Below are 15,286 nucleotides of genomic sequence, written 5' to 3'. Positions count from 1 at the left end.
CATACTAACTCCTTTTCTTTCCAATTCTCTGTGCTGTTCGACTGTACTCATAATCTATTCTTCCTGTACAATTTCCTGAGAGACAAGGGACAGGGCACATCTTTTCTGTAGAGTATATGAACAAATAGGACTTTGCCACTTATAAACACACTTAATGTCGTGATGACCCAGGGTGTTGCAGTCTGACTGCTGAATAAGTGGGGCATAGTCGTTTTATCTTTTCCTCTACAAACAACAAATAGTAAATATCTAAAGAGTACTTTTAGAAGCACCCGTTTTAGGAAGTTAGGTCTAACACCCACTCCTTTTATGTAAAGATCTCTAAATAGGCCCTTTCAGATTTCCAAGTGTTATGAATGTGGGCTGTAATCCAGACCCTCCAGGTTCAGTGGCTTAGAACCAAAACCACTTACATCTCTCTCATGTATGGTCTAAGCTGAGTGTCCCAGGTTGATGGGCAACTCCACTCCGCAGAGGCATTCAGGGACCTGGGTTCCAACTGGTGGGAAACGGAGAGGTGTAGGGGGTCTGTGATGGTATATACCCTTGGTTTCCATCTCTTGGTGAGAATTAGTCACTTGGCCACATGTAACAGCAAGAGGGGCTTGGGAATGTAGTCCCCAGCGAGGCAGCTAGGTGCCCAGCCACAGCTCTATGCTTATGCCACAGAAGATGCTGGTGGACAACTAGCAGTATTTAGTAAAAAACAATATTTTCTTTCTTTTTTTTTTTATTAATTTATTTTTGGCTGCGTTGGGTCTTTGTTGCCGTGCGTGGGCTTTCTCTAGTTGTGGTGAGCAGTGGCTACTCTTCGTTGCGGTGCGCAGGCTTCTCATTGCGGTGGCTTCTCTTGTTGCAGAGCCTGGGCTCTGGGCGCGTGGGCTTCAGCAGTTGCAGCATGCAGGCTCAGCAGTTGTGGCTCGCAGGCTTAGCTGCTCCGCGGCATGTGGGATCTTCCCAGACCAGGGCTCGAACCCGCGCACCCTGCATTGGCAGGCGGATTCTTAACCACTGCGTCACCAGGGAAGTCCCTCTTATTTTTTTCTATTTTATGGAAGCACTGTGAAACTGCTATACAATTATTTTATTTTAAGCAAATCCAATAGGAAAAAAAATCAGATTTACATTAAGATGTTAAAGAACTATATTTATTTTAAAATTGAAATAGACCTGAGAGATCATTTGGTTATTAGACAACTTGCCCACAGCAGCTGTTATTTCACTGACTTGTTTACTATCAGTCCTCCCCAGGAGGGCAGGGACTTTTGTTCATTGCTGATCCCAGCAGCTAGAGCAGTTTCTGACACACAGAAAGTGTTAATAAATCTTTGTTGAAAGAATAAATAGATGGAACTGAAACAGTCCAAAATGTAGTGATTTTAAATTATTTTGTGACTTTATATCCATCTCTGCTGAGTTACCAGGGATGGGAGGAAAATTTCTGAGGTTCTAACAAGTTTCTTCCATGTATACGTATAAAGAGTATAAAGTCTAACTGCTAGCCAAAGTACAAAAGTACAAAGAAAATTTGGACAAGCTCTGAATGACTCTTGGTGTTTATACTTCTATCCCAAAGAGAAAGCTACGAGTCTGACTTACATTGTGCCTCAGATTTTTTTTTAACCAAAGTACTGTCTTAAACTTGACTCCCAGATATGAAAAGCACATGGTGTGACATTCAAATAGCTGCAAAATGAAGTACCTTAATTTGCTGAGAGATATTAAATGGTCTATGATCAAGATCCAGTCTATTTTTTTCCTCCAAAGACAAAAATCAAACATTTTTCTCCCATTAAAACCAAAAGAATAATTCAAATTAGACAGTCCTGTCACTTGTGAATTGGAAGTAAATTCTTATTATAGAGTGGGAAATTCACTCCACTGAATATAGTAGTAAATATTATTAAAATAAATTCAGTGACCTTTTTAAAAAAGATTATAAAATTGAATTTATTGAGTTTCACACAAGATGCACTTATAAAATTAGTACTGAATGCCATTTTAACAGAGGAAATGAACATTATTCCAAACTTCCAATATATTCTGCCAAAAAAAGATCTTTCAAAAATGACAGCACAGTAACAGAGTAATTCAAGCTGAACTGAAAGATATACCCAAATCATATTTTTGCTCTGATCAGGGCTATGTTTGGCAAAGTTATCCCCAAACTGTTCCCATTCCTCACAGACACTGTTCCTTATGTTGGTGAAGAGAAGATGGAAAAAAGAATAATAATCCTAAAACGGGCCTTCACTGAAACATACACAAAACAATTTAAAGTCTTTCATCTTTAAGTTAAAATAATTCCTGGTTTCACAAAAGCATTTCTGTACAATTTTCTTTTTTACCCTACATAAATGTTAATTTCGATTTCTTTAGCTTTAATGTAAAACATTAAAATCCACTTTTGTTTTTTCAGAGGAACAAGCCAAAGCATTAAAGCTTGCTTTTTCACATTTCACCCAGGAAACAGACAAACCAGCTACAATTTACCTTCTGCACGTCACGTGCTGGAAATATCAGCACAAGAGCTGAACTTTAAAATGAAAACTTTAAAATGAAACCATCAAAGGAAGTTAACAGTTAACGGTTAACACCTGGACATTCTGAAATTAGACCCTGTAAAATTTTTATAAAAGTGCAGAAAGGTTCCTCAAGGTAAAATGTGGTGGAAAATAACCTGTCCTATGACGCGGGCCACAAACCGGTAATTAAGCAGAAATGGAATACTGATCTCAAACAAAACCAAAAAGCACCTTTTGGCCGCTGTTCCCAACATCCCCGCACAAACACCTGTCCACACCCAGGCAGCCACCTGAACGCCCCGAACACCCCACTTCCCTCCCCCCACACAGCCTGCCCAGCCCGGCACAGGTGCACGTGACAGCCACACCTCCCCACACAACACAGGCCCGCCCAGGCGCAGGCACACAGACAGACCCACCCATGCACTCCAGAAGCCGGAGCAAGATGCTGCCCCATCCGCTAGAAGATGGACTTCAAAACTGTTGCTTGGAAAACCCACTTGAAGTCGTCACCTTTGAATTTTGTATACTGACAGTTCTTCAGCCTGTTCAACACCAAATCCTTTTAACTGTAACAGTTTAGGAAGCAATTAATTAGTTTAAAGTGAAACCAGTTAACTACAGTTAAAGTTAACACTGCTCCGCTTTCTCAGCATAGGAAGTGGCTTTCTGTAAGGGAATTCCTATTTTATCCACTGCAATGAAACAATACACAGCTCACGTTTGCTGTAAAGAGTAAACTGAAAAATTATGAAACATTTTCTCAGTGATGCATAACCTTCATTAATTTTTTTTAAATAAACTGGCTTAGGGTCTTTTATTTTTTCTCTATAAAGTGCTACTATTCATCATGTCTTATTTAAGGTAGCTTTTTATTCTGATTAATTCAGGTACATCTTCAAAGATTATTCTGGTGGTAAGAACACTTGACTTAAGTTTAATTATTATTATTATTTTTAATGGTTTGGCAGATGAAGTGACGTTTGAAAACTGTGGAAACAGAGTGAGGCTGGAAAGGGAGCATCGTGCTAAGAGCTTCACAGTTTTCCAGGTATATCCTTATACTGAAGAGGACTCACATCAAAATCCGATCTTCTGGAAGCACAGACTGACAAAGCAAAAGTGATGTCCGTGTTGCTCCTGTCGGGCCCAGAGAGATTCTGCTGCTTTGCCAAGCAGGAGGAACTTTTCCTAATCCGTCAAGTTTTCCAAGGAGTCAAGGCTGGAGGTCACTGTTGGCGGACTCACGTGACCTGACCTTCAGCCAGAGCACATCACTGGAAGAAGGACACTAAGATTTGCTTTCCATTAATAATTTAAGTTCTTAAATAAATATTTAAGTGCCATTTTCAGCATCTGTCCATCCTGGTAGCACAGCATCTGCTGCCCCGGGACTCTGTATCTTTGGCACACGCAGCTACAGAAATCAGTCAATTCGGTTTCCACAAATTGTGAACCTGTCTATCTCTAACAAATCTTTCTTTGAGGATCTGTGTTTTAATTCAGAGTTTTCTTGCGTTATGTCCTTCTCGTCACCATCTGGAGTTGTCAGGAACTGATCAGAATTGCTTGTCACAAGTAGTGGTATGACATTTTCCTTCTGATGAAGAGGCTGGCTGGTGACCGAAGCAGACAGGTTTTCTTCTGTGGAAAAACAGATTCATTTAATTAGAAAAGGGTTTCCCCCCAACTTATAATAACCACAAGCTTACCAATATAGTGGTACTGAAAAGAAATGTGGATTATCCACGCTTTTGGATAAAGCGAATAAAAGCAAACAGCGTGCTGTATACGCCCCGGAGTTTATAATGAAACTCAGAGGCTACACTAGTTCTGTTTCCTCATCCAAAATTTTATATAAAAGCTATTATGTGGATCATATCACACAAATAACACTGTTACCTGATTCTGGAAAGATCAGAACTCCTATGTAACAACCTCCTCCTATAAAACCAATAAGAAGATTGTTGCCAGAGCTGAAAAATTAACATTGTTTCCTAAACTCAGGACATCAGGGCTAAGGAGACTCTAATCCATTCCACCTCTTATGTGTAGTCACATTAGACATAGTCAGCATTTCACGTCCAGGAAGTCCAAATCAGAAGGAAAAACAAATCAATGCACGAAACCTCTAATGTGTAATTCGGGCAATGGCGATCCTGAGCCTGGCCCGAGGAGCAGTGGTCTGGGGGCCTGGACCCACCAATCTCTGAGTCATACATTCAGTCCTTATAAGAGCAGCTTCATCAAGGTAAGGATGACATACCACAAATGGTACATATTTAAAATGGATAATCTGATGAGTGTTGACACATATATACACCTGTTGAAACCATTGCCACGGTTGAGACGATGAATACATTCATCTCTCTGGGTCGTCCCTCCCTCCTGCTGTCCTTTGCTTCTTTGGGAACATGATAGACTCCATGCTGTCTTGACAGCCAGTCCCTCTGTTCACATGCAAATTGGGCCCGAGCTGTCTGACTTGCAATATCTTCCTGAATGGTCTCTGGCCAGTGGTCTCCTGACCTCCAAAACATCCTGACCAGACACAAAGGCACTCGCCCAAAATGCACTTCTTATTACGGGGCTCTGGATCCAGTGAACTTGAACTGCAGTGCGTGCTACAGGTTTTATCCCCTCTTCAACTGGAGGCTTCTTGAAAGCAAGACTGATGGTTATTAGTTTCTTACTGTGCTGAAGGAGCCTAGCCTAACAGAACACATATGGACCCATTATGAACGATCCAGGTAGCTGAAACGAATGCAATCCCATATCACCAATAGTACTTATGTGTTCTTTAAAATTAAAAATTATTTTCAAGTTAATCACAAGTTTCTGTTCTACTTTAAAATAAAGCATACATGACGAGCATGGCTCTCTCTTCAGACTGGCCTCCGGCCCAGCTCTAGTCTCATCTCTTATTCCTTCCAGAACAAACCTGACGCCTGGAATACTGACCCACTAGTTCTCTTCTGTTTCAGGCCTCCACGATTCAGCCCACGCTGGCCCCTGTCCTGAAGTGCCCCCAGCTTCACCTGGGCCTATTTCTTCTCACCCTTCAGGATTTAGTTCAGGCGTCACCACCTCCAGGAAGGGCCCCTCTCCTGTGCCCTCCACGCCCCTGTCTATAACCTCACTCACCAATTTGGATTATCCACTTTTGTTGTCTCCCCTGTCAGTCTGTGAGGCGCTAAAGCGTGATTTATTTACCTTTGTATCTCCAGCATCTCATATACTACCTGTCACCCACACTGCCCCAGTTCTTCCTCCAAATCTTCCAGGCCAGAAGCCCTGGAATCATCCTCAACTCTTCTCCCACGGCACAACCTCACTGGCAAGCCCTGGGCCCCTCCTAACCTATCCAGAATCTGGTCAGCCTGCCTGCTCACATGCTGACCCATGCACTGAGCCAGGCAGCTCCCCACTGGCCTCCACCTCTGGGCTCACCCTTCTTTTCTTTTTTTTAAATAAATTTATTTTATTTTTGGCTGTGTTGGGTCTTTGTTGCCGCACGTGGGCTTTCTCTAGTTGTGGTGAGCGGGGGCTACTCTTCCTTGCGGCACGTGGGCTTCTCGCTGTGGTGGCCTCTCTTGTTGCAGAGCACGGGCTCTAGGCACGTGGACTTCAGTTGCTGTGGCTCGCGGGCTCTAGAGCGCAGGCTCAGTAGTTGTGGCGCACGGGCTTAGTTGCTCCACAGCACGTGGGATCTTCCCAGACCAGGGCTCGAACCCGTGTCCCCCGCATTGGCAGGCGGATTCTTAACCAGTGCGCCACCAGGGAAGCTCTGGGCTCACCCTTCTTGAGGTTAATTTCCACAAAGACTGAAAACAGTCCTTTTAAAATGTCTGCTGGATCGTGTCACTCCTCCGCTCCAAGCCCTGCAATAACCCCTTCACACAGGAAAAGCTGAGATCCTCAAGAGAGCCCACAGGGCCCTGGGTGACCCGGAGCCCTGGGCAGCCTCTTGGACCCCCTTCCAGTCCCTCCCGATCCCGGGGGAGAGGCTGTCCCTTGACACGCCAAGCACGTTCCTGCCTGGGGCCTCTGGACGCATGGCCTGTGCCTGGGAGGCTCCTCCCTGGAAGGCTCGGTCTCTGCCCGGAAGCCGGCTCCTCATGGCTGGGGAGTGCCCCCAACTCCCACCACAGTCCCTCTCCTGAGTCTGCTTTAGTTTTCTCCACAGCACTTACAGCCACCTGCCATAGTGCACACATCCATTCCCTCTCTCTCCCCGATGATCCAGCTCTGCCTGCCCCACTGCTGTATCCCTAGGCCTGTCAGGTAACAGGTGCCCAATAATCATCTACCGAACAACCAACGAAGGAGTGAAAAGGCTCGGAGCACTGCGTTAGGGGCACCTGTGATGAGATCCACAGCATAAACATTAAAAATCAACAGCTAATCAAAGCGAAATCCAATCTTGAAAGCACTGCTAAACATCGACTGAACAGTGATTTTTTTATTAAGTGGAGTTCAGACAATTAATTCATTATAGAATGATTCATAGAAGTGATAAAAAGAACCAAACCTACCTTGAGAGGGTTTACATTTATTTTGTGATTTACTGGATGGTTTGCTGGGAGCGCTGGTCGGGGGAGGGTTAAACAACTTTTCTTCCATTTTGGCTTCCTTCACGTACTGGCATGATTTTCCCAACAGGACAATGCTGTTCAGTACTTTCAGAGAAATCAACCTAAAACCGGAAAGAAATGACCAACTACTGTTGGAGTCCGTCTCAGTCACTGGGCAGGGGGAGAGAGGATGACTCAGGCGCCGCAGGGCCCAGTTCCTTATGCAAAACCCAAGTTTCTGGAGGTTTCTTTACCATGGGGGAACATTTTTGAAAAACTCCTTAGTTCTCTTTATAAGAAGAAATTATACTTAGAAGTCTCACCTGGTTCTAAATTGACATTTATTCTTTTATTACAAAACAAATACATTTAGCAAATGCAGATGAAAAACAACAAAAACTTATAATGCCACACTCCAGTGCAAATCACTGTGACATCTGGTATATTATCCTTCAGTCATTTTTGCTCTGAATGTACGTCTATTCATACTTCTCACTGTCCAGAAATGGGGTCTCTTCAGAAGGCAGTAGGGGATTGGAGTTCAGAGCGAGTGCAGAGACTCCAGGGGCCAAGTGTTTGAGCTCGAATCCTGACTCCACTGCTCAGGACCTGTGTGGATCTGAGTGAATTTCCTAACAGGTTAATCCATAGAGGTGATCTCAGTAAGGTGCTCAGAACAGTGCTGAGCACACAGAAATGCCAACAAAATTGGTTATTTTATCACCATCGTTGTTGTTGACATGACAATACATCACAAATATTCTCCAGAACCGTTGGTGTTCCTTAATGACATTATCTTAATGGTCTCACAATGCTTCACTATACTGGTTATCATATAACAAAGCCCCTCAAAGCCCTTAATTTCTGGTTACTTAGGCTATTTCTAATATTTTGCTTCTATTAAAAAGTTTCTGGCTAGGAAAACTTACGTTAAATCTGTGTTTCCTTAAGATAAATTCCAAAATACATAATTACAGAAGTGGGATTTCTGGGCCAAAAGGTATATAACCTTTTTAGGCAACTGAAACAAATCTGGCAAAAATTCTGAAAAAAACTCTTCACACTGGTATCGTCACACAAATAGGGGCCCTTAAATGGCACAACACCAAGGACCTCACGGTCAGTTCTACAGTGAGTGAAGACGGGGGTGGCTATTTCTTAGGCCTGATACGAAATCCTGGTAGTGACACGGAACGACGCATCAGTGAGGGGAAGTCCGAAGAGGGGCGTGGAAGGAGGTCAAACAAGAAGCAAACAGGCTTCCTTCACTCTCCCTGGCCTCCCCACTCCCTACTCCGGAGCACCGAGGGCCTCACATGGACCCAAGGCTGCAAGGACCTTCCGCGTGCATGCGCCACTCTTCCAGGTTTACCGCCGGCCCCAACTTCCCCGCCCTCCTTACTCAGCCCTTCCACTGCTTCCTTGACACCACTAGGGGATGTCTAGGAGGATCTCAAGCTTACAAAACCCAAACAGGACTCTCGATTCCAGCCCCAACCCTCCAAAAAAACCAAGGCGAACCAGCCCCACGTGTCTGTCTTCACCGGCTTCCCCATCACAGTGGACGGCCAGCCCATCACCCTAACTGCCTGAGCCCCACACCCTGTGATCACACTTGGTGCTTCGTGTTCCCTCTCGCCTCACATTCACAATGCATCAGCAAGTCCTGCACATCTCCACCTTCAATATATCCCTAGTTGACAGATTTTTAGCACTCACTGCCACCATTCAACTCCAGCTGTGGTCACCTTTCCGGGGAACGACTGGAACAGCTTCCTGACCTCGCCTGACTTGTGCTTCTCTCCTTGCTACACTCCAGTCCATTCTCTGCACAACAGCCAGAGCGGCCCTTGCAAAAAGCCAGATGGGTCTAGCTCTCTTGTGCTCACAAGACTCCAGTGGTTCGCCTCCCTCAGAGCTGAAGCCCAGGCCCTTCCCGGGGTCTGCCGGACCGCCAGCCATCCTCGCCCACGCTCTCTGCCTGGCAGGGTGGAGATAAACAAGGAATGATACTAAGAACTTCGCAGGGCAGTGTGAGCATCTGTGCCAGGGAAGGAGGATCTCACGTTTTTCAATGGCAGTAGCTGACGAAAGTTACCTTAATACAGTAAAGCATTTCTATGTTCATTCAAACAGTAAATGGTATGCAATCTGATCAGAACCACATCTTGCTTTGGGCATCACTGACACTGGCCGCGTAGCCTGAACGCGGCACTGAGGGCACAGAAAGTTTATTTGTAACTCACATACTTGGTGGAGACGGTGAAAACTGACTGCTCCTGGGCTCCTGCGTCGGACACCTCTGGAGCACCTGCTGAGTCAGTTAGCAGGCAGACAGCAGTGTAGAAAACACACTCAAAACGTGGAACTGGAAATACCCAGATGTCTCTGGAAAGTGGACCTCGTCCCAGGGGCAGATTCTGGGTGAATCTCTGGCTGAGGTCACTACCGCTACGCTTATCCTCTCCTCACTTTCTCCTCTCGAGACACTCAGTTCTGACTGCCGCCCAGAGCACGGCTCCTGATGCGCCACCTGATGCGCCACTGCACGTGAGCACAGGGACCAGGGATGGGGTCCCTTTCTTCTAAAGTAAACCTAAACCTAGGCGGGGCTACTTTATCATAAATTCATGTAGTGAAAAAACTAGCAGTGGCAAAAAATGCCTTTTTATATTATTTTCTTCATACCGCTTATTACTATCTTAAAGTATTTTAGTTGTTAATTTGTTACCCTTTGTCTTTCCCAACAAGATATAAGCCACATGAGACCAACAAATCTGCAGATAAAAGTTTAACCAGTCACAGGCAGAGAAATGATACATTTCTGCATCTCCTTTGGGTTTATATGACATAGGCCTAGAGCATGCTAAATAATCAGTATGGCAAACACAGTAGAAACAAAGATTTTTTTAAAACATAGAACAATATCTGATTACAATGGCAGATTTTATCATAAAACATGGGTGAAACTTAAGTCCCAGGCAGAAAGGGCTTTAAATGATTTCACTAAAAGATTAAAATTAAATCTAAAGTGCTATTAATACTACTACCAAACAGCATATTTAATTTAACTAGAATTTAACTGAGTCACAAATACATTTGGAGATACATGCTGTCAAGGGAGACCCCCAAGACAGCTGGGATGGGCATATTGTTATGATTTAGCTGCTATTAACTTCCATCACATCTTGCATTTATACTTTACTGTATAACCAAAAACATATTCAAGAATGGTTAATCTTACCCGAAATAGAAGAGTATGACACAGGCATAAGACAGGATTCCTTGCACTTTAATTGAGCTTGTTACAACTCTGATGAGCTAGCCAGAAACAAACCAAAACAACAAAACACATAAACAAAACATACAAACAGAGTTATTAGTTAATATTTAAATAAAGCTTTCTCCATGTGGATTTTAACACTTTGGGCACATACCTGTGGCCTTTGTCTAAACTGAAGAAAGCAGTTCTAGTTTTGTTGATTCATATCAGAATCTGGCTGCTTGTGAAAGCTTCTGTGGTAGATTTGGATTCTTTAGACAACTGCAGGATGGCTGTGGCTAATGCCATGTTCAACTGCTGACTCTAAAGTCAGACACTATACCTAGCTCATGAATGACATGTTTACCTGTATGTTAATACATAGATGCAAATCAGCTGACTTTTAACATAAAAATTATTCTGGAAGATACAAATGAATTCATCTTGCTGCATGTGTCCCTACCAGAACTAGAAGCACTTAGTGGGCATTTCCCTCGCTCCTGCTGTTTCTGTCCTTTTTTCTTTGACTCTCTAAGAACCCCCAATAACTTGCAGGGGAAGAGAGAAAAGGGAACCTTAGGGGGTTTGTACTGTTTTAAAAAACTAAATACTATTACAAAATTAATTACTTAAAGGCCAGAAACGTTCTGCCTCCTTTGGATAGTTATGATTAAACACCTATTTTCTTACTTATCTCACAGAAACATAGGAGTAACAGCACTATCCTTGGAAGTTTGCTGAATAAATCTGGTGGGATCTGTTGCTGGAAAATGTTTACACGTTATAAGTTCAGCTTAATAATGAGCCCACATATTAGGGTATAGGGGGACTGCTATGTGAAAATAGAAAATCAGGGAAAATAACTGACCTTATCTAGTAATGTTATCATCAAATGGAAGGGTCTCTAAATAAATATCATAAGATACATTTTAAATGACATTTAAAAAATGCTTTTATTAGGGCTTCCCTGGTGGCGCAGTGGTTGAGAGTCCGCCTGCCGATGCAGGGGACATGGGTTTGTGCCCCGGTCTGGGAGGATCCCACATGCCTCGGAGCGGCTGGGCCCGTGGGCCTGCGCGCCCGGAGCCTGTGCTCCGCAACGGGAGGGGCCGCGGCGGTGAGAGGCCCACGTACCGCAAAAAAAAAAAAAAAAAAAAAAGCTTTTAATAAAAGAGCAATTGGGAGGAGATAGACAGACTGCCATATATTCAATAAAATTTCACGATGAGGAAAGATATGGAAGTCGTCATCTCTGTTACAGTCTCTAATGGGGAAATGACCTGTCGTACAAACATTTGTGATGGAAAGTAACATGGTTCTAGAATTTTATTCATTAATATGAAAGGCAAACCAACGATCACATTCAAGGCTTAAACGACTTCATTTTTACCCAGTATATTATTAGGTAACTTTAAGATACATGTGTTCCAAGTCCAACTTCCTTGAGACCTTAACATATGATTTATTTTACTTTTCTTGGATATGAATTCATTCTAGGACCAACGGTAACATTTACAAGGAAACACTGCCACTCTTGGCCTTAATTAAAGAATTATCTTAGTTACTGAGGCCTCAGCTTATTCTTCAGGGCCCCAAGATTTCTGCCAAAGCTAGGGTGTTGTTCTGGCGCTGTGAGAAAAGCGCTGCAAAAGAAAACCTGCTGGATCCTCGCATAACTACGTAATCCCCTTTGAAACTACAGGAGGTTTCCCAGAAGTGTTCTGCTAATCAATTATTAATTAAACTTAAATCTTTTAGTATAACAACCATAAAAACTTATTTAAAGAGTAAAACAAAGACTGAAGAAAAATCTAAAAAAATCTACTAATTTAAAAAATTCATACTAATTATGAATCGAGTTTTCTGGCAAATAAGTTACTAGATAAATAATTAGTATTTGGTAAAGCAGGGACACACTTATATCCAACCACTTAACCAATCCTTTAAAAAAAAAAAGTCAGGCAACCTAGGTTTATTCTCACACCGTTGTATCCTTTTTCCAGTTGTAGAAAACAAAGGTAGAAAAATTTTAAATTCTATTTCATCAATCTCTTACACCTTTAACAAATAACTTTACTCTTGAAAAATTTTCTGTTTTTCCAAAATTCTAGGAGCTCCTTTTCCCAAGCAAAAGAAAGTCGAATTAGTTAGTACATAATAAAAACAAGCTCCTAATACAACTGAAAACATTTAGGATGTGGTTATTAGAAGAGTCCTGCTGAAGTTTAAATAACATTAAATCTATTAATCATCCATCCTCTAAAAAAAAATTACGCAAGCTGGTCAAAACTACAGTTAGTATAATCTACAACTTCTTTATACCTCTCTTAGTTAATTTCTATGGGACTCTGCATTATAAGAGAACTTCAGATGTCCTTTGACAAAAAGATGGCATTTGTTTTGATATGAGAATAGGTAGCCAAAAAGGAATATAGGGACTTCCCTGGTGGCGCAGTGGTTAAGAATCCGCCTGTCAGTGCAGGAGACACAGGTTCGAGCCCTGGTCTGGGAAGATCCCACATGCCGCAGAGCATCTAAGCCTGTGCGCCACAACTACTGAGCCTGCGCTCTAGAGCCCACGAGCCACAGCTACTGAAGCCCGTGTGCCACAACTACCGAAGCCCACGCACCTAGAGCCCATGCTCTGCAACAAGAGAAGCCACCGCAGTGAGAAGCCCATGCACCCCAACTAAGAGTAGATCCCCCACTTGCTGCAACTAGAGGAAGCCCGCGTGCAACAACAAAGACCCAACACAGCCAAAAATTAAAAAACAACAACAACCCCCCCAAAAAGAATATAATCATATATAAGTGCAGCCAGCAAATCTTAATTAACATTATTACAGCCTTAATTAAATATTATAGTAACTATATGCAAGGCTGTTCTGAGCAATTCATTAAAATATCAGAAGTTGATGACTAATTTTTTTGGTTGATCTAGTAAATTTCAGTGCTATTATTTAAAAAATATATATGATATTTCCTGTGTATAACAGAAGAAAATATCCTTGTAAAAATTTTGGAAAAAATTTAAGAAGTAGTGCTTATAACGAACACAGAGTATTTCTTCATTTGTGCATACCATATTTATCTATTTCATCTGTTGCCAAATTTTTACTACTATAAATGCCACTGCAATGCATAACCTTGCCTATAAATCATCATGTGCCTTTTATAACTATTTTCTTAGGATAAATTCCTAGAACTGGAATTACTTCATCAAAGCATAATACCGTCACAGTGCCCTTTAGAAACGCTGGATCAACTTATACTTCCACCAATATGTGTTACAGTGGCCACATCAATGCCAACCACTAGGTATTTCCACTCTAAAAGAAAAATCGTTGCCAAATGAATAAGCAAAAATGAATATTCTCCTTGTCAGGAAAGCCATTACATAAAATAGAGCCTTAATATCATTTACCTATTGGATGGCTCAAAATCCAAAAGGAAGATACTATAAAACAAAATTTCCTTCTAAGTCATGTACCTTTAATTTTTATATCAAGTCCTTTTAAAACAAACTTATTGATAATCCATTTATTAATATTCTATAATGACAGTCATCTCGTCATAAAAAAGGGAAAAGAAGTATGGACTTACTAAAACAGCTAGTGGGAGAGGAATAAACCCCATCCTCCGTGCCACGGAATCACTGTAATCAGTATATGCCTAGACAGAGAAAGGAGAAAAGGATTTACGGGATTAAATAGCATTTTAAAAGTACAATTCACTCATCACCAGCAAATGTTATAAACAGGTGAGGCTGTGAGCGAGAACCTAGCACCTATAATGTAATTTAATAAAATGATGTGGCAATCTAAGTGTTCATAAGAAGTTTAAAATACAAAGTTGCATAACTGTTACAACACTGCAGAAACCATACCCTATGTAATGTTACATATTAGTATTATTTTTATTATTTTGTAAACATTTAGGGTCAAGAACAGAGATAAGTAGGACGTTTACCTAGCTTTCCCTTAATTAATATCCCATGCTGAATTAAACCATTGTTCAGTTAACTTCAGACTATGTCTTCAATATAATACTCACATTTTTCTGTCGACTGCTAACAAGGTCAAAAGCAAGGCTGGCTCTATATTCACTGTAGACCTAAAGACAAGTAAGAATGAAATATTAAGTAATATAGTGCAAACATACAACGTGGAAAGATTTACCTTGTAGATAAGACGTTCAATAACTAGCCAGAAAGAACGTGCTACTAACTAAGCGACATCTGGGTAGTTTTTTCTCTTATTCGTTTTCCTACAATAAGGGTAAAACATAGCCTCAATTCCCCCAGCTGGTAAGTTCACAGGCTTTGTAAAGGTTTCTCTTAAAGAGGGATAAATATTCAACGATTATGATCCTGAGAGTTTAGAATCTGGGGAGGAGTGGTTATATTTTAAGTAGTGTAAGGCACAGGAAATAATTTTGAAAATTTAAATTAAATGAACACTTTAAAAATTATTATTACTGTATATCTAATGATAATGATGCCTTCTTAGAAAAATGAATGCTAAACATGATATAAAGCTGAGTTAGAGAACATAGTTATGAAGGCACTTGTATTCCACTAAAAACTGCACAAAGTATTAGAATCAAGCCTATTAGTTTTGACTTATGTTACTGAGAAAATGATCCCATGAAAAGGGATTCTTGTTTGGAGGAAGCCAAGAGAGTAAAGGGTAAAATTACTTTATCACTGTTTATGCAAAAAAGTGCAAAATTATATTTTATTCAAGTATATTAAAACATTCAGAAACCCCATAATCCAATCATCACATTGTAGCAGCTGCAACTGCATTACATTTTAAGTCTTTGCCTTTTGAAATAATACGCATCAGAGTTAAGACAAAGCACAACCAAACCAAATCTAGATAACTGGTGAAATTACTATTCATTTTGGGCCTGAGGTAGGAATG

General features: G+C 41.6%; 1 protein-coding gene across 1 annotated transcript in view; it reads right to left on the bottom strand.

Moving 5' to 3' along the window:
• Window positions 1-1,923: 1,923 nt before the first annotated feature.
• TAPT1 (transmembrane anterior posterior transformation 1) overlaps window positions 1,924-15,286 on the bottom strand; it is a 63,339-nt gene continuing 49,976 nt past the window's right edge. Inside the window, exons 10-14 of the mRNA XM_060148473.1 lie at window positions 14,415-14,474; window positions 13,965-14,033; window positions 10,344-10,420; window positions 7,061-7,221; window positions 1,924-4,169 (exon numbers count right to left, since the gene is read on the bottom strand). Of these exons, the coding sequence (XP_060004456.1) occupies window positions 3,952-4,169; window positions 7,061-7,221; window positions 10,344-10,420; window positions 13,965-14,033; window positions 14,415-14,474 (585 nt within the window). The 3' untranslated portion in view covers window positions 1,924-3,951. The remainder of the gene's footprint in view (window positions 4,170-7,060; window positions 7,222-10,343; window positions 10,421-13,964; window positions 14,034-14,414; window positions 14,475-15,286) is intronic.

This window comes from Lagenorhynchus albirostris, chromosome 4, assembly GCF_949774975.1.
Source record: "Lagenorhynchus albirostris chromosome 4, mLagAlb1.1, whole genome shotgun sequence".
NCBI lineage: Eukaryota > Metazoa > Chordata > Mammalia > Artiodactyla > Delphinidae > Lagenorhynchus > Lagenorhynchus albirostris.
This window is presented reverse-complemented; position numbering and strand designations above follow the sequence as displayed.